The 20,563-nt window shown below is 36.2% G+C and overlaps 2 protein-coding genes across 7 annotated transcripts in view; both read left to right on the forward strand.

The window, feature by feature from the left end:
- zgc:174863 (uncharacterized protein LOC100136852 homolog) overlaps positions 1-3,465 on the forward strand; it is a 304,874-nt gene extending 301,409 nt beyond the window's left edge. For 2 of the 3 annotated variants that reach the window (XM_062428168.1, XM_062428167.1), the window contains 5 exons: positions 126-242; positions 797-829; positions 1,646-1,687; positions 1,809-1,850; positions 1,988-3,465. In XM_062428168.1, the coding sequence (XP_062284152.1) occupies positions 126-242; positions 797-829; positions 1,646-1,687; positions 1,809-1,849 (233 nt within the window). In that variant the 3' untranslated portion in view covers position 1,850; positions 1,988-3,465. The remainder of the gene's footprint in view (positions 1-125; positions 243-796; positions 830-1,645; positions 1,688-1,808; positions 1,851-1,987) is intronic. The other variant, XM_062428169.1, reaches the window with a different exon arrangement.
- Positions 3,466-3,950: 485 nt separating this feature from the next.
- On the forward strand, positions 3,951-18,297 carry LOC133993284 (uncharacterized). Of its 4 annotated transcripts, XM_062432205.1 has the most exons (6): positions 4,000-4,030; positions 4,895-4,952; positions 14,042-14,198; positions 14,511-14,843; positions 15,739-15,905; positions 16,777-18,297. In XM_062432205.1, the coding sequence occupies exons 3-6, from the start codon at positions 14,150-14,152 to the stop codon at positions 16,921-16,923; spliced, it is 696 nt and encodes a 231-aa protein (XP_062288189.1). In that variant the 5' UTR covers positions 4,000-4,030; positions 4,895-4,952; positions 14,042-14,149; the 3' UTR covers positions 16,924-18,297. The 4 variants fall into 4 exon arrangements, with proteins under 4 accessions (XP_062288204.1, XP_062288189.1, XP_062288182.1 ...); XM_062432198.1 differs by lacking the exons at positions 4,000-4,030; positions 4,895-4,952 and adding an exon at positions 4,966-10,084; XM_062432212.1 differs by lacking the exons at positions 4,000-4,030; positions 4,895-4,952 and adding an exon at positions 4,966-9,940.
- The last annotated feature ends 2,266 nt before the right edge of the window (positions 18,298-20,563 follow it).

Below are 20,563 nucleotides of genomic sequence, written 5' to 3' on the forward strand. Positions count from 1 at the left end.
GGGGGAACTTCCCACCGTTTCATGCATACCTCATTTTAATAAACACTAACACATTAACTCCTTTGGATCATGGCTTGAAGTAATGTAGCATTTATTTGTATTATTATTCTATTGGATTTATTCAGAACAAGAAGGAAGGAAAGAGGTGGATGTACCCACCAAAATCGTCGCTCCTGTAGTGGTTATCGGCTCACTGATCGTAGGAATGCTGTTGGTGCTGGTATACAAAAGGCGGTCTCAACGTGAGTACCAGCACACAGACTCCACCACATATTTGGTTACCTGCCATTTTTACTGATTAAAAAAATTACTCATATATTCTAGGACAGACTTAACTGTTATAAAAAGTAATTATGACTTACAGTGATCAAGTACATTATTATATCAATTACTCAACGCTTCAATATTTGATCATGATGTATATTTAATGTGTTATTTGAATACTGAAGTTCTAAAATGTTGTGAAGGTTTTCACCAGCTGCCTTCTGTGAACAGGAAAGAGCTTAAATGAAATAACCAAACAATAGGTTAAGGTTGATACTGAAAGAAGTTGTGGAAAGTGGAAAATCCTGTAGCTCTGTCTCCTGCATATCTGGCAGGCAGCCATTTTATTTCAGATGGGGAAGTACACTGTTATTGTTCAGTTGGATTAAGTCTAAGGTAGTGAAAACACTTCCCAGTATCAGACAGTGTTCTACAAAATGCGTCACAAATGTTTGTGAATGAAGCAGAAATAAATATCCGTCATCCACAGTGGGTTTGCACTCATTCTCATTGTCTATAATTTCTTTGACAGAGACCCGGAGGTTCTCTACAACACCCCTAATGAGTACGTCCGTCTTTGGACATATTGTTACCGCTGTTTTTGCTCATTTCTAACTAATACATGAAGGGATCACATCCAATGTGTCTTAAGAGGTTTAAAAAATAATACAATCTATTGTTTTTCTATCTTCTTCTTTAGCTTCCTAAAAGACTGAAATGTCTGCTACAAACCTGCTGGCATATTCATGAGTGGTGTTTGGTGATTTATCTGCACTCAAATTTAACTGACCAAAAGTAATTGGAATAACCAAGTCTGCTTTGTTATTTCATCAATATTCCTGTTTCTTTAAAAGGTAGTCCGTCTTGAGGCATCCTCACTGATGAATGTTGTTCAAAAGTATCAATCAATGTCCTCTGGAAATAAAATTACAACATATTTAGTGCTGATGCATCTTGAAACCAAACCTGCTCACCACAGACAGGTTTCTGAGGAGCTCATAAGCATGTTCAAGCTTGTACTCCTGCTATGATTTGAACTTTGCTCAGGAATTTGTTTGTAGCACATGCTGTTGACCGACTTCAAAGCCTTACTGTCCCTGCACTAACTGGGTGTTAAAATGTCAAAACTGCTTTGTACTTCTGTTCCTTCTGACTTAAAATATTTACAATAATATGTACTACACTGCATACAGTCAATTTAGTATTTTTCCAGGGCTTGTGGGAAGCTAGGCTTGGTTACTAATCAGTATTTGAGTCACAGTATAACCTGACTCATGTTCATTGAGGATCTGACTTGGCTTGCATATCTGGATCTCAACAGATGGTGCTGGTTTTACACCCACACACTTTAATCTACATTAAAATCTTTAATTTGTTCCAGGTGACCATCGAGGGATGACATTTGAATCAGCAGCTGAGGAAGGTATGCCTATGCTATTCTGATTTACTGTGTCTAACTAAAAATATTTATATATGTAATATATCTCTTTTCATCTGCACTCCAAGAGATTTAATCCAGACTTTGATGTTAAACTTTTTTCTAGGTGATCATCTGAACACACAGCACAATGACAACGAGGCCTGAGGTAATTAAAATATAACATTGAGGCAAACAACTGAAAATATTAGTTTTACCTTTATTTTGTTGTCCATGTATTGGCAGTCTACAAGACAATATCAGATATCTAAATTCTTTCTCTCTCTCCCTGTCTCTCTCTCTCAGGAGATTCTTCATGTCACATGAATATAACTATTTACTGGAACCTCTGAAATCAACACTTCCTTGTTTGCTAAACTCCACTCGTTCATCACACTTTTCTCATTGCAAACAACTCTGTGTATAATCATAAATAACTTGTACTATTGTGATTGATCACAGGTACTGTGTACAAAGTGTGTGTATAGTATGTAAAGAGGATACTGACTTATTTTTAATCAGTCGGACAAGCAAGAGGATAATGTTCAGCTCCAGTGGTCACATCAGAGGCAGTATATAACATCTCAAAATCCAGTTGGCAGGCCAATTGATGGCAAATGGCAGTGAACCTCTGGTATGCATGGAAAGATTTATGGAGGAAAAACTTTGTTTAAATGTATGTGCCCACACAGTGACTGTAGACATACCTGTAGTAACTTTGCTGGATTGGCTTTCCTTCTCACTGAGTCCTCTCATTATGAAAAGATTAAAGGGGAATTGTTTGGAACAGGTGCTAGAAGTTGTGTATGTGTGTATATGCGTAGTTCTGTGTGCACATTTGGCTTTTGAGTGGAAGATGTTACTGCTTTGATTTTTTACAGATTTTAATTTCTGCTTCTTTCAAACAGGGTTTGTAAAATATGTATATATATCACAACCAATCAATCAACATTTAGACACATAACTTACATTTTACACACACCACGTATTATTTTCCAATAGCTAGTAAGTGACAAGTAGAGATCATGTGAAACACAAGTAAAGATCATGTGAAACATGGAAAGATGATAAGTGTCTATGTTGCAAACTTTCTCAATGAAAGTAAGAAAAAGGATATGAAATTTGTGGGGGTTGCAGTACATGTTCTCAGGCAACGGTGGGTAACACTAGACTTAAAGTAAGACTGACCTTATTATTTGTCTCGAGGCTGAAAATAACCAAAGTCTTTTAAAACCCTTCAAGAACTTCTCTCCTTGAGAACACGTACAATAACCCCCACAAATTTCATATCCTTTTTCCAAACCACTGAGAAAGTTTGCGAGATAGACAATAGCCATCCTTCCACATTTCACATGAGCTAAACTTTTCACTTACTGTGTTCCTCTAATTGTGACTGGTGTGTATGTAACATTTGGCTATGCTATACAGCTTCACTGCCAAAAAACACATAGTCTTTGTGATATCAGATTTTTTTTAGTTTCACTCTTACCCTCATCTGATGCCAGCTCTTACAGAAAGGAGGGGCTTTTTTGGTAATGGTGGTTGATAATCACACACAACAAAATATCCTCTGTCTGTACGTAATATACTGTATTTTTCCTTTCAACACCAAAGCAAAGTTAGGCATGTACAATAAAATCTGCAAATGTGCATGATTAATCTAGGTGCAGTCCTGTGATACTAAATGATCAGGGTTGATCATTAACTTTTGGGAGAGAGAAAAACAACACCAGCATATAAATTTAGAGGTTTTTAATTTTAACATTTATTTGGCAAAAAAAGAACACAACAATCCTTAAACAAAACTCAATAGAGTCTCCTGCAGATATTGTTCTGTTGTTGTACTGTTGATATTCTGTATGTTGTTGATCCACTTTATACTGCAGGTCAAAATGAAACTTATACCACCGGACTTCAGCCTGTGTTGTAATGACTTTGTGTTTGTTGTGATTTTATGACATTGTCTTTTATTATCATGCGTGTCCTTTATAAATTTATACATGTCCTGAAATGTGATTAAAACAAAATTTGAAATAAGAAATGGAACTGTGTGAAATTTGATTCATTTATTTATTTTATTTTTATTTTTTGCTGCACACTTGTGTAAATAATATTTCTGTTGAAAATGATGAAAGCACGATGAAACAATATGACTTTTCTGTTCATTCCTCTCCTTTTCAGTTGAACACAGATATCAGGACAAATACATATAAAGCAACATTTTCAAGTTGTGGACATTTGCCAGACTTACATATGACAACACCATGTTGACGCAACATCACTGGACTCTTTATTTTGAGATTTGGTGTATAATATTGACTGCTGCTCTCTCAGATGGCTGTATCAAAGGTTGGTTTCAATGTCTTCTACCTATAAAGCTTGTTCATCAACATCGAAGTTTATCACCACACAAGAGCTTTCAGTACCATTCATTTTGTATGTGTTTCGTTGGGGTGATGAGATAATCCTTGTTCCTCTTTCTCTTCACGCTTCACTGTCTTGCATTGAAAATACTTTGTATTCTGTGTATAAAAGCCTCAGAAAAGTATCACACGTATTTGACTTCTTAGAATTCTATTCTTGGCTGTCTGCTCTCAGTGCTAACAAAAGTTATGTATCAGTATAAAGCTTTTTATTAACAGCTACATGGTTAATGGTTTAACTGTGATACTTTCAAACATGTATGTTTTAATTTTTTCAGAGCTCTTTAGTATTAATCAGGTGTTTTATCACTGTTTCTGCTGTCACACTGATATTGTTTCACTTTTTTTTATCAGTAAATGATATCAGATTATTTTGATCCATATTTAAGATTTATATTGCTGAATTCAGATCAGCTATGCTTGCTATTTTACAGTTTTTTTCTAAATGCTTAAAAACCAACAGGGATTCTTGAACCATTAACACTTGTGATCAATGCAGTTACTAACTGTGTCAAATTGAATGCTTTTTCTCTACTTAACTCCCAGTTTGCAATTTATTATCACACTTCTAGCAAAACTATTAACATCGGTCTCTACATTGTTATGCTATTTTGCCAATTGCCTTTCCACATTGACACATTCTTGTTAATGGGTTCAAAAATTACAATTACAGATTAGAGGTTGAGCACTATAAATAGGCCACAGGCAGACAACAATGGAGGACAATATTGACAAAGGGTCATGCCAGGCACTCCTCTAATTACCTCTAAATACTTTCCACACTGCCCAGCTCAAGACAACATGGCATGTGATGTTGATGAAGTCTTATAGCCAGACCCACAACGAAGGTGAGATTTGGAATGATGTTTTTTTCTTCTTTTCTAACACAAATGTTTCTTCTACCAAACGTTTGTTGTTTGAGGAGTGTTAGAACATTTGAAGAACAAAAAACTCCCTCTTAATTGTATTGACAGTGTGTCTTATTCACACTTTGCACATTTAAAACCTGTGTGTATGTGTGTTACATGCATGTACGACAAAACCTTGCACCCTGCACAGAAAAAGCAAAAGTCACAGGTGTTTATTTCTTTATACTGTCAGTGTAAGTTGGTGCTTCATGTGCTTACTTAAATGATGGTCTGTTTGTACTGTACTGATGCAAAACCTTATTTTTATTTGCCTTTGCAAGTGATTTATAATGTTTTGCTGGTTTGGCAAGAATATAGTTTATGACAGAAATAAATAGATATATAGATGGTATCTAAGCGTTCAGAAAGAAAATAAATACATCTCTATGCTGCCATCTATTGGAAAAATAGTTTAATGTTAAAACATGTTAAAAACCCAAATTAGCAAAGTTGAAAACATACAAATTTGCATTAAAGTGATTTTAGTTTTAAGCTTTACACAGAGGCTCTGCTTTAAAGCAAATATGAACATGGACAAATTAACAAATACTGTAATCAAGAATTCTCACAGGAGCAGTTTGATGATCTGCATTTCCATGAAAACTGGGCAATGAAAGTAGTATGATAAGGTTGAAAGCTCCAGAACAAGCAAGTGAATGGACTTAAGTTGAGATTGTTTGGTTTTTCCAAAATCAGGAATGATGTAAAACAATTCAGTCAAGTTATGAACATTGAAACTGTTTTTTTGCTCACTTTAATCTTTCCTCCTGTTCATACTGACTGTCTCCTCCAAATGTGCCTTCAGTGCAAGTGATGGGGGACAAATCCAAAGTGATTGTTTTGAGCAAAACTGTATTTTAAAGTTTATCTGAATAATATAGATAAAATGAGATAAAGATAATATATATCTTCAGCTGTCCAAGTCAAAGTGGATATCTTTCTGGTTACAGTGTTTTTAGTAAAAACATTCTGCTTATTTGCAGTGGAAAAATCATAACAGTAAGAGCACTAAAATGACTAGGAATGATACTGACTTGATTTGATTAAATTGGACTTGGCTGTGGGTTTTTCCCCCACATCACTTACATTGAAAGTGCATTATAGAGGGATCTCCTAATGGGCAGTATGAACAGGAGAAAAGATTTTGGAAAGAAGTGTTTGTGTTAATTTGGAACATAATGCATGTGTATGCACGTGTGTATAGTGCCATGATTTTGGAAAATCATGGCACTATACGCCCAAAACCTTAGCAACAGGACAGGGGTAATTTGAATTCAGGCCCAAAAACACTGGCTGAATAACAGTTCACAGCAGTGGGTCACAGGCGAATTGGTCATAAGAGGAATACAGACAAACATACTTCAGCTGTGCCAAATATCTAATCTTTGCTTTTTTTCTTGTGAAATATGGGATCATATGGTCACAAATGGTAGACATAAGCAACTGCTGAGGAGGGGTTATATAAGTTAATTCAACCTTCATTTGCACTTTAGATGACACTTTGAGAATCAAGAGTTCAGGTTTGCTGGGCTAGCAAAAAACAACGCTACAAAAAAGCAGATAGAAAAGCAAAGATGTTAACCAAATATAAAGTGCATCAAAACACAAGGGGAGCAGCATAAGCATGGTATCAAGTCACCACTAAAACAATTTCAGTTAAGATTTATCACTTCCACAGAAATTATCTGAAACCCCCGCGAATCAACTGAGTATCAAGTTTCTAAATTATTGCAAAGAATTGTGAGTTGGAGCAATAATTCAGAAGGAAGTTTCAGTTCAGGTTGTTTTTGTTTTGAGACCTGTATCTGAAACTAGCCTGTAGAACAGGTTTCGAAAAGAAAGGTTTGTTTGGACAACCTCTATGAATAAACAAAAGCCAGAGATATTTTCATCACACATACTTGGAGGGAGGTGCTGCCTTTTTTTAAATAATAAACTAATAAACTATATTCTTACAATGTATGTTAACACTGTGTACAAAATATTAGGAACATGTTTTAATATAATTCAGTACAGTACACAACACCACCTGGTGCGACATTAATAAGAAACACAAAGTCGACTGATCACCTTTCTGACAATGTCAAGACAAACTGAAAATGTAAACATTTCCTAAAAGTAGAATTTATATCAGAGCTGTTGTATTGGATAGCATTAGATAGCACAAGTGTTCCCAACATTCACTGAGTGTATATTCACCTTTTGTTTTACATTTGTTGTTTTTGATATCCTCCACCAGGGGGTGTTCTCAACTAGCAATTCTACACATGAAACAGGCAACGCTTAAGAGGACCAAGAGATTATCTGTAATTTATGGGTGTATTGTACATACTGTGGGGATAATGGGAAACTGAGGTGCATGTGTGTATATGGTGACTGGGAAAGGTGGCAACAGAGTGAGGATCAGTGGTGGGATGGATGGGAGAGGAACAGCGGGTCTGTTGTGTCATGTGAACTGTTTTGTTTTCTTTTGCACCTCAGGGCCACTGTAGAAAAGCAAAAGGTGTAAACAATTAAATCAGTAATAGCTCAGTTGAACCTACTGTAGACATGAAGTCCCAGTCATTACTTCTGTATATTTATGTTGGTCAAAATTCATAAATGATTGGTGCAACCTTTAAGAAATGCACTTGTAATTCATTTTAAATATACATCCAAAGGAAACATGAACACAGTCTGACAGTTGCAGAAGATGATATGGTATTTTTAATTAATCGAAAATACATTTTTTGTCATGTCACATGCATTTTCACATTTTCAGTTCTGTGAAGTGAAACATGCAACAGTCACAGCAATGTATCTTCCTTTTAGTTTAAGTTTAACCTCCACTAGGTGTTATTGCCTAATAGTTATGTATAGGAGGCTCAATCAATTACAGTAGACAGAACAAAATGCATGTGTGTGTGTTGTTTCTGTGTTGATTTTTTATGGTTTTATTTCAGAATTTTTAAAACTATGCTTTGAAATGATTTTATCATGTAAATCAGGTGCTTTTATGCTATTATTAACCCTCCATTGGATGGTGTTCTAATAAGGCCTGTGAGTCACATATTTGATACAGTGTGTAACTGTATGCTTACTCGAGTCAAAAAACTCTTGTCGGTGTGTGCTGTAATTCTCACCAAGCTCACTGTCCCCGGACTCTGTGTCAATTCAAGTCAAGTCAAATTTATTTAGCACATTTCATACAGCAGGCGTAAACTCAATTAGCTTAAAAACAAGTAAAGATCATACATGACAAAAATATATAACATTACATTAACATTACATATATAAAACAAATAAAATAAAACATAAAATAAGAAGATGTTACATATATAAAAACATAAAAACATACAAGAACATATAAGACAGCATATAAAATTAGAAGGTGAGAAGGTATTACAATAAGAGAGTAGGGTAAGAAGTAATATTATTATCATTGTTAAAAGAAATAACAATAATAATACTGTTTCTAGAAAGAAGGTTTTACCCATTAACCTAACTAAAAGCTTGCGAAATAAGATATGTTTTTAGTCTGCTTTTAAAGGAAGACACTGTTGTAACAGACCTGAGTTCATGTGGTAAAGAATTCCAAAGAGTAGGACCATAATGGCTGAAGGCATCATGAGCTGATTTAGTATTTATTCTAGGTATGGTGAGGAGACCTTTATTTGATGATCTCAAGGGTCTGTCTGGCGTGTATTCAGAGAGCATGTCAACAACGTAAGAGAGAGCTAGGCCGTTTATAGCTTTAAAAACAATAAGAAGTATTTTAAAATCAATTATTTGCTTTACTGGTAGCCAGTGAAGAGAAAGTAAAACAGGAAGGATGTGTTCACACCTTCTGGTTTTGGTTAATACTCTGGTCTGGCTGCAGCATTCTGAATAAGCTGGAGTTTATTAAACATTTGCTTTGCCAGTCCAGCAAAGGGTCCATTACAATAGTCTAGTCGACTGGAAATGAATGCGTGAACCAACTTTTCAGAATCAGACTGTGACAGGAAAGATCTAACTTTGGATATATTTCTCAGATGATAAAAAGCAGTCTTAGAGATACTGGAAATGTGCTTCTGAAAGTTAAGATCAGCATCCAAGATCACACCCACGTTTTTCACATGCTCACAGGGTTTTACTGATAGGGGAGTTAACAAAGAGCTAATCTGATGCCTCAAAGTCTTCGGACCTGCTAAAAGAATCTCCGTTTTGTCTTCATTTGGCTGCAAGAAATTTTTGGCCATCCAATATATAACTTCAGTAATGCACTGGATGATATCATTCACTGGGTTAAGGTGGTTGGCAGAAACATATGTATAACTGTGTGTCGTCAGTATAGGACTGATATGATATGTTGTATTGTTGAATGATGGACCCAAGTGGGAGCATATACAAATTAAACAGTAGAGGGCCAAGAATTGACCTTTGAGGGACTCCATATGGAACGTTGACTACATCTGATTCAGAGTTACCAACAGCAACAGAAAAAAGATCTACCAGTAAGCAAGGCCGTAGCCAGGATTTTTCAAATACAGAGGTCAAAAATAAAACCACAATTTATATGACTGTTAAGTTTAATCCATGATGTATTTATACTGCTTTCTTGCTTTGCATTTCTCAGTCATGGTCATTCTTGTGGTCCAGTTCTTTCTTATCATTTCCAATTTTGCAACTTAAATCAACTCCTATTTCAGTATTCTACAACTTCCATGGTTGTATATTTAAAAATTATAACTGCAATATATTATTTTCTTTGTTTGTTCTTAAAATGTGGAATGGAGCACGGCCTGCTGGGAAAGGGAGAAAAGGGCTCATCTAATGAATGAACAGTTTGCAAAATCGTGTCAAGTCCAATTCACAAATGAAGACAACATATTTCTGGCGATTTCAAGGCTTCACTCCACCGCTGGCTATAGCCGGATACGGTTTTGACATGGCAGCGGAATCTTCAAGTACGTGTCACATGACAGTCTGTTGATGCAAGGATAATTGTCTCGTCGGCTATTTTCACTTCCCAATTAAACGAAACTTCAAGAAAAAAATACTGAGGACATGACCTCGGTGTCCTCAATGGTAGCTACGGCCATGCCAGTAAGGTAAGAAGAAAGCCAGTTAAAAGCAATGCCTCTAAGGCCTAAAAAATGTTCAAGGTGCTTAAGAAGTACTATTGTAGTGCCCGTGCAAAATCTGTTTTTGCGTGTGTTTTTACTACAAAGTCAAATAATTCACAACTCTGACCAGGGCAGTTTCTGTGCTGTGGTTAACTCTAAAACCAGACTGGTAAACATCAAAGAAATTGTTATATGACAGATAAATGTGTAATTGTTGATATACAACCTTTTCAAGAATTTTCCCCAGGAATGTTAGGTTTGAGATTGATCTATAGTTCTCTAGGACAAATGGATCAAGAGTTCTCTTCTTTAACAGTGGTGTAACAATAGTGTGTTTGAGAGCTGTGGGGAAGATTACAGAGAGTAGAGAAGTATTAACAATTTCAAGATACATCATTTACTAAACAGTTCAGAACACTTTTAAACAACTGGGCATTGGGTCAAGAGCACATGTAGCAGAGCTGAACTTTTGTACTACTTCTTGCAGCTCATAACTTAGAATGGGTGCGAAGTTGGAGAGGGTGATGGCACTATGGCACTGAGTGGAAGAGAAGTCACTCGCACCAGCAGAAGCCATGATTTTGTTTCGAATTTTAATAATCTTGGAATTAAAATATGGCAAATAAATTGCATTTTTGTGAAGAGTGGAGTTCAGCAGGTATTGGTCTGAAGGGATTGACCAGTTTATCAATTGTGCTGAACAGAAATTTAGAGTTATACAGATTTTCGCTTATAATTTGAGAGAAGTAATACTGTCTAGATGTTTTTATTTCTTTGTTATATTTACTGAGCAGGTCTTATAGAGAATATAATCAGCCTGCAATTTGGTCTTAAGCCATTTGCGCTCAAATTTACGGCAGGTTCTTTTTAGTGCCTTCACTCTTACCAAACTCCTCCAGTTCGATAAAGTTGGAAAGATATTCACAGATTCGAAACTTCCGGGATCAATAAGTCACAGGCGAAGCGTTCTTTAAACATAAATGATGCATTTTCCACACCGTAATAGCCCATACTACGAGCTACAGGGACCAAAAACTCGATTTTTACAAAAACAAGCCGTCCCCCGATCTGGACGGATAACATCTCTTTGCGCAGCCGGCAGCGACACGAGTGCGCAGGGACCGTCTGCAAATTGCAATACCAGAGGATGATGCTGCAAACAAAAATCAATAACTGCTCTGGTATACAATATAATGACTCCAAAATCACTACACACATCAGCAGTCTCCTCATGGTCATACTACAACAGCTATTTTGGAAATATATGCTTTTGTATTATTTTTTTTGTGCTACACACACTGAAAGATTATAGGAACACACACAAAAGCACAACACCAGAGACAGGCAAGTGGAAGGTGAAGGAACTGATCTATTTACTTTAACAGAAAGAGGAAGACAAATCAGATTAATATCAGACAAGAAACTTAAATCAAAGATCAGAAGAGCTTGGTCAGATCAAGCAACAAGCAAATCTAGCAGTGGAAATAACATTTTTGAAATGTAGAACAAATTAGAACAAATTTGATGTAGAGTTACAAAAACAACAGAAACTATAGTTAAGCCTCTCGACTAGCTCTAAAACTTAAGAATACACAATTCTTCAAGTGATTTCTTTTTCTTTTAAATAAATAATTTTAAAGTAGTGGTTTTCATAACAATATATTTAAATGTTTTTATATGCTGCCATTTTGGCACTGTCTCAAATGTGAGCGGGCCAGCAACGTTTTTTTTTAGATACAGACTTAAAACACATGGGTTTTTTTCTGTTTTCCAGCCCACTAAGAATATCAATAATAATAATAACCACCGCTTTTTTCATGAAGTCAAACAGCCACTAATCAAGTCCTTGATGCAATAAGAGACACACACTGGGTTACTACTGCACACACAGACCTCAAAAGATGTTTTTGTTGTCAGGGGAAAAACACACACAAGGTAAACTAGTTTGTTATGTTAGCCTACAAAAACAATAACTGAAAAGCAAAACAGACAAAAGCAATCAAATGGAATTGTTGAGCCGACAACCCCTATTAGGATAGATGGCCACAGTGGTGAAAATTACGCAAAAATATTTTTTTCCCAAACAGCTGTTGTAATATGACCACGAGGAGACTGCTGATGTGTGTAGGGATTTTGGAGTCTCTATACCAGTGGTCTCCAACCCTGCTCCTGGAGAGCTACTGCCCTGCATGTTTTAGGTATCTCCTCACTCTAACACACCTGATTCTAATCATTAACTCGTTATCAAGCCCTTTGACGAGCCTCAGCTGCTTGATAACGAGTTAGAGTGAGGAGATACCTAAAACATGCAGGGCAGTAGCTCTCCAGGAGCAGGGTTGGAGACCACTGCTCTATACTGTATAACAGTGGAGTTATTGATTAATATTGAAGTTATTAATGATTAATCTAATCTAAAATCCACCAAAATAATACAAAAGCATATATTTCCAAAACAGCTATTGTAGTATGACCATGAGGAGACCGTTGATGCATGTAGTGATTTTGAAGTAATTATGTTGTATACCAGAGCAGTTATTGATTTTTGTTTGCAGCATCATCCTCTGGTATTGCAATTTGCAGACGGTCCCTGCGCACTCGTGTCACTGCCGCCTGTGCATATGTTATCTGTCCAGATCTGAGGACGGCTTGTTTTTGTAAAAATCGAGTTTTTGGTCCTTGTAGCTCGTAGTTTAGGCTATTACGGGAGCCGAGGTCAGTCTGTCGCCAGAGAAGGACAGAGATTAGCTGCTTGATGGAGGCCAGTTCACCCTTGATCTCGGAGATAAACGAGGAGGTCACCATGCATTTGTCAACGTCCTCTTTGATGACAAAGCAGTGCTGACATTTCCTACCACAAGACCTCATGCATGAAATGTACAGTGAATGCATAGCCTTACAAGAATTTTACCATGGATTTTTACTGTAGTAAACACACTAACAAAGCAACATGGGGTGAGCAGAACAACAGCTACCCAGTCAATCCCAGAGTCAAACAAAGCATCATTCTCTGTTCCATCCAGTGGAAAAACAACTAAGTTAGTGAATCTTTTATCTTCAGATCTGTGCTCATATATCTCTGCCACAGGGCAATAGCTGATCGTCTGTGCGCTTTTGCACATCGCGCTTCAACATCTGCTGCTGACAGTCGGGTCAGTTTGGTCTGTAAATACTGACACACAGTGAATCAGCACCCGCCGGTGAACCTGGTTTTATTTGTTATGTTTCCGTACAACATACAGCAGTAACGGGTCACTAGGCTATCTATTTTAATAAGCTGCAGACACAGCTGGAGCGCGTGCGTGCTTTAGTACACAGCTGTTTATAGGACGTTATACTACTTCATAAGTGTTGACGCTCACATCGTTATCTTTATAGTTATCATTCTTAGCGTGGACGGCCTTTTACATACCTATGATCATATCCAGATCCAACCTCTGTATTTTACTGGTGAATATAGGACACACCGGTGTAAGACCCACTTTTCAATGGTGCGTCTTTTACAACGGTTTTTACGGTAAATAGGAAATATATTTATTTTGGATCAAGAAAGTTTTGTCCCAATGTCTATTGTTATTTTACCACATATTCCAAATAACAATTGCAATTATAATAATATAAATGTGTAAGTATTGTGTTATACATTTCATTAAATATAAGTTGGATTTGTAGACTTGCTTTCAATAAAAGGATGCTTTTAGAGAACATTTAGATTTTATGGTAATTTCCACATGCATTGCAGCAATATGGCAAGAATGTACTAACTACCCCCCTTTGATTAAAAAAAAGAAGTAATAATTCATGCAATTAACTTTCACCAGCCATTGTGTCTGAAAGGTGCTGTGTGAATAAAACTGACTTGACTTCAGCATCATACAAGCAAAAGACAAGCTAAAGATCATATTGCTATCTAGGGCACGTGAGTAAATTACTTCTGCCTCACAGGTTGCACATCATCGCCCACATCAGACTGTACAGGAAGCACTGTTCCTTCGCTGTCTCAAAGTTAAAAACTTCAACAGTACGTAGTCAGTGCTACTGAAGTCGAGGATAATGCTACTCTATTGGTCCATGTTGTTGCTCTGTCTCTCTGCCAATGCGGGTATGTCCATTTACTTCTCCTAATACATTTTTAAGAACATTTTGTTGTAGCTATATCTGTCTGCAACAATATTAACTGCTGAAAGATTTACCTTTGAATGGTGCCATATTAGTTAAGTTCTTAGAAGTTTCATCCATTGATGTTTTTACAGATTCCTTGCTTATCTGGAATTAATGTGTAATGAGTCACAATTGAACTCCTGCTACTTCCCGAAATAATGTTATCCAGTCAATTTTGAAATAATGCAGATGTCTGTGTCCTGTGGCATGTTTTCAGGCCGTCTAATCAGACAGCTTATCTCTTCTACAACAGAGAACAGTATATACCGAGAGCCTGGTCAGAGCGTCACCTTGAAGTGTTCTTCTGCAGGATGTCTCAACAACATTACAGATTATGTAGGGATGTATCTCTATAAAGGTTTTGAGAAGGAAAACGTGATTTACTATCACCCTAATCCCAAGTCAGAAGACAAAATCACCCCAGGCAGAAGATACAAAGATAGGATTCAGAAGAAAGGGTCTATGGATAACCACACCATCACCATCCGCAATCTGAACTTGAATGACTCTGGTTCATACATCTGTGTGTACAAAAGGTTTCCCATAGGTGACATGCAGTGTAATAACTACACAGTTGAAGTACAAGGTATGTCCCCCCCCCCCCCCCCTTAAAAACCAAACACGCATTATTTTCTCTTAATGGCAGCTACTGACATAAATGTATAAATACTTCAGTTTTGTTAATTCCACACTGCACCTCTAGTAAATTTATTATGGAAAATTGTACATCGCATACGTATGGTGATCTTAAAGATACACAATAGTATATAAAACTGCGGAAAATTTTGATAAAAGTGACATTACTTACTGTATGTTTAGGGTCAGTTAAACTCTGGAGAGGTCTAACTAGCTGTTATGCGTCTTATGAGCAATTATGTTGGAAAATTCCAAAAGAGTTAGAAATCCTTATAGATTTATGTGGGACTTGAGAGCAGTAGTGCTGTATAAAATGCTCTGCTAACACCAATCACAGATGTAGTGTGTATTTGGCATGCTTCACAGCTAAAATCATAACCCCACAATAAAAATAAATCATTTCTATAGCAGACTTCTGACACATGCCATCATTTAGAGTCATGTTTAAAAGTATGAGGTATCAAGTGGATAGAACAATGGTGAGTTGTTAAATATTGAACTGTTAAAGAGGGCCCAGGGACTCCAAGACCCCAAACAGAACATTAGCATCAAGTTCCTACATTTTGCTGATATAATTCATGGTTTCACCTCAGTAAAAAATGAATGCAGTATTTTTTAAATTGTCTTAATACTACTTTTAATTAAAGGATCTGAATAATTCATTCACTCCTGGTGGCCCATGCCCTGTACTTATTGTGGACTATTTTTTATGTGGTTTATGTGTTGTTATATGTTTGCAGCATGTATTAAGTTGGAAAAAAATGTAGTTAAAGCTGTCCCACAAATGCTGTTGCAATGAAAAGAGTGCATTTTTTTGGTGTAGCCCATTTTTGCCTTTTCCTCAGTTCCACAGTGCCCCACAGTGCCACCAAGTCACGCTCCTCATACAGCTGCCTCAACACATAAACCTATAGGTGTGAACCATGAGTGTCCATTCCTGTTGATCATCATCCCTACGGCCGCCATCAGCATGCTGGTAACAACAATCTTCACCCTGTTGATCATCCCGAGGGTGAGTTCAGACCTATCTACATGCGATTTTGTGTCTTAACTGAAGTAGCATTAGTTACCACCAGTTTCTGCAGAGTTTATTTGCTGTTCGTGTACACATGTATCAGTCAACTACACTGCATCCCACCAAAACCACATAATTTCTGTAAACAGGTGGTCAAAACTCTTAACATCGTCTGTTTTTCTCATAACAAAAAACCACTGAATGCTATGCCTGCATCTCTGCGGATGTGGACACAGCTTCTTTGAATTTACCTCGGTTCACAAGTTTTTTTTTCCATTCTGTCTTAATATAAATAGCCTTTACCTATGGTAAGAAACTTTAACGTTTTAAAACACTTAAAATACATTTTTGGTATTATATGGTAGCACACATGTTAGTATCAAAACATGCTCTGCATATAAGTCTCAAAATGACTTTACAAATGTCAAGCCCCAAAAGTAAAACATTTTAATGTACAAGACCTTAAAGGATGGGCTCACAATTTTTGAAGTATGTCTTTAAACAATAATCAAGTGCCCATATGAACACTGAAAGTTTGATCACACTGTAATCATTCCTCCTGTTCATACTGACCATTAGAGGATCAACTCTAAATGTACTTATATTGTAAGAGATAAGAGAAAAAAACCACACACAGCAATGTATTTAAAAGGTTATCTGATGGTAATATGAGGATATACCTGTCTGAGTTTATCAAATCAAGCTTATCTGCTAATATACTACATCCTTATATTGACATGCTACAATTGTGACTTTACCTATTTTACATGCCTCCAGAGAGAACTCCAAAGTAATCCAGCACTTACTGTACCTCTACAGATGAATCTTGATCCTGTCAATCTTTACAGTGATATTTCATTACCAACAGGTAAAACTCTGGATTTGCAGCAGAATGACAAGAAGCACCCTGCCGGTGTCCGGTGATTATGTGTATGAAACTATGAGCAAGAACGGATTACAACGTCTGGCAGTTGCAGAGCATCCATTGGATAGCCCGTATGGTATAATTGCTTAGAAAAGCAGATCAGACATGTTTCCTTGGTAACCGTTTTCTTCTTTTTTTATTGAGTGTTTTCTGCTTTAACTTTTCAAATCAATTCAATCCACATGTTACTTAAGACAAAAACGTTAAAACTGTTGTGAAGGTAACATTAATTTCAGTGATTAATATTTGAACGCATTTGTTTGTAATGGTCTTGTTTTGACTTTGTTTGACTGCTTAATTAATTTGTGCTTTCACAAAGTGCTTGGTGGTCTCAACTCATATCCAAAGTAGTTAATTATCATTATCACATTGAAAGGATGTAATTTAGGTGTTACTGGAAATTATTTGCTTGGCTCTTTAACAATTTATGTTGTATAATCACAATAAGCAAGACCCACAGCAGAGCAAATCAAAACTGAGCTCTAAAACTATACAAACAAGAGATGCAAAAATAAGAATCATTCAAAAGAAACCAGAGCGGGAGGTTGAAATCAGCCTGAAGCAGAGATGATCAGAGTAGATCATATTATTGCTTTGTTTAAATTTGATGACAACACATATGGGGTGGTTAGATGGATAATTTGCATAAGTGTAGAGTCCTCACATAGTTCTAAATAAAATCTAATATAACTCATACATTAATAATAGAGTTATTAGGCTGAGCACATATATGGAAAATGGTAAACATGAAAATGAAAAGGTAGAAATTATGATGATGATGATGATGATGATGATGATGATGATGATGATGATGATGATGGTTATTGTAGTAGTAGGAGTAGTAGTAGTAGTAGTAGTAGTAGTAGTAATTTGTTCATTGGGGCTATGTACAGTGTTAAACATAAATGTTACCATTTGATGTAAGTCACCTTATAGCTAATTTTCATTTGCAGTCCCTTCAGTGGGTTAATATTAAAACATATAACAGCACAATAACAAACAGTATAAAGCAAAAAAAAAACACACAGGACACATACAAAGTACAAAGCTGTCATCAAGTAGGGTGTTCCACTGAGTTGTGGCTTTCACAATGAATGCTGGCTACCCAAATGTAATGTGACAAAACGGTAGGGTGTTCCACTGAGTTGTGGCTTTCACAGTGAATGCTGGCTACCCAAATGTAATGTGACAAAACGGTACAATCTCTTATAGAGGATACACTGGAGGATCTAATAAAACATACTGAGCAGGTATACACATAGTCACATAGTGGAGGGGGGACCAAACCACACTGTTTGTGTATACACAAACAGTGTTATATACATGCATTTGAAGATACATATGAAAACACCCATGCCAGTGCCCTCGATGAGAAGGTAAATTCAGAGAGTTTTGATATTAAAACAATTATTTTAATGTTAATAATTGTAACTATGTATCATTATAAAATAAAGGTAATTACAAATAATATGTTTTTATCTGTTGTGGTTATTCTTATAATGTTTTGCTTTTGCCTGCTAAACAAAGCTGCCGACATTGATGCATTTATGATGCAACTTTTGTGCTGTTGAATCAAACTTAATATTGATATTTGTAAAGTGGTTACTTAAAAAAGAGCTTTGAAAATGTTTCTCCTCAATGACTAACAGTTTTATCTCCATTACTGGTGTCCTAACATGTATGCAGCTTTACTATACAAACAAATTGATTTAAAAAAATGTATATTCAATAAATGCAACACAGATGAAAAGACAAATTAGTTTTATGATTTTTTTCATCATCTCACTTTAACCCTACCAGCAACACTATGATTGTGTATCTTCATTCATAGCTGTGTTTTACATTATTTGTTTTATTCACACAAGAGACACCTGTTTAGGCAGGAAGTATACTGAACTAAACCACAAGCATTATAGAAATGGGGTCTGACAGACATTTATAACAACAGTAGTGGTTTAAATGTGGGTTTAAGCTCTAAAAGAATCTAGAATTAACTTATGATACTTGCTCTAAATTAGAGAGCACATTCCCTTTACATATGCATGCACATGACATTTGCGTCCACACTTTGGCCTTTACACCTTCTCAACCAGTCAACCAATGTTTCTGTTAGTATGTGGGTGGAATTTGTGTGTGAGTGTGGGTCCTGAGAGGATGCATGCTAAATGTCACAGTCACAGCTGAATAACACTTCTGAACTTTATTTACCACAGTGTGAAACCACTATGTTTTCAATCTTCCTGTAGGGTGTTTTTCTCAAGCAGCTAGACTGACTAGACTGCAACACCTTGTGTTTATTCATATACATGTGTGAAGTCTCCAAATATATGTACACTGTACATATACTGAATGTACCAGTGTAAGATATATTTTGGTATTCTACCAGTAAATGCATGTGCCAGCTTCTCCTTAACCCCAGTAAGAATACTTTTAACGCCATTCCCTGCCAGGCTGTTGGCTTGACTTTTCAGTCTTGTCCTTGTTATACTTGCTTTTGTTCTCACTGCACTAGTTGGATAAATCAGACACAGAAATATACAAAAGCAGGCTTATTTCCACTGGGATCCACATATGTACAACAGAAGATAACCCCAGATAAATATCCATAACAAGGCTGACATATTTAAACGGCTCTTTAAAAAAAGGAAGAAAATAAATATAATACAAATAACCAAGAAACCATTATTACAAGTAGAGTTGCAGTGGTTAGTTGATCGACAGAAGGTTAACTGCTAACTATTTTGGTAATCAATTCATTGTTTTGATTCACTTTTTAAAGAAGAAAATTCTCCGGTTCCGGCTTTTGTAAATGTAAATATTTTCTTGTTTTTCCAGTCCTCCATGATAGGTAAACTGATTTTTTTGTGGACTGTTGGTTGGGATAAAACAAACGTTTAGGTTTGGAAAACAATGACAGACATTTTTCACAATTTTCAGACATTTTAAAGACCAAACAACGGATCGATTAATCGAGAAAATAAAAAGATAAAAAACTGTTTACTCTCTGGCGTGGTCAGCTTTATAGTTCTTAGAAATATTATTTAATTGTAGTGCAACAGAATAAAGATTTGTTTTAACCAATAAACTCTTAAAATGAAAAAGTATGTGGTAAAGCTTTGAGTGTCTAAAATTATTTTTTTTTAAATGCATGTGTGGAAAATCTCCTCCCATTCTAACCTTTACTACCTGCCTCACTGCTTCCTGGATGGGTGGAGCCTCAGAGTAAAAAAAGAGAGACAGCCAGCTCACCTGTGGCAAACTTTTGAGAACAAAGAGGCTAGCTGGCTGCATGTGGATGCCTCATCCCTCCAATCATGGGCATCGTTTTGGTATAGCAAGGTAAGGTGCTCGCCATAGACCTACCTTGGCTTCCAGCCAGATTTGTATATGATTTTTTCTGCTCCACTAACTGAGCCCCCCCTTGTCACTTTAAGTACACCCCATCACCCAGTAGATAGTGTTGTAGTTGAACAGGACTTCAGTCTGTTGACATTTCTACACTACATGCTTTGGTGGTTCTGTTCAGAGCATGATTTTAATGCCACTAGGGTCAGGCATTTGATTTGTGTTGGGGCCACCTACAAATCTATATATATTATATATATATATACACATATAAGAGCTGTCAATCGATTAAAATATTTAATTGCGATTAATCTCACGATTGTCATGCGTTAACTCACGATTTATGTTTATTATTATTGAAACAATCCAGAACTATATGAAATGT

This window comes from Scomber scombrus, chromosome 2 (assembly GCF_963691925.1).
Source record: "Scomber scombrus chromosome 2, fScoSco1.1, whole genome shotgun sequence".
Taxonomy (NCBI): domain Eukaryota; kingdom Metazoa; phylum Chordata; class Actinopteri; order Scombriformes; family Scombridae; genus Scomber; species Scomber scombrus.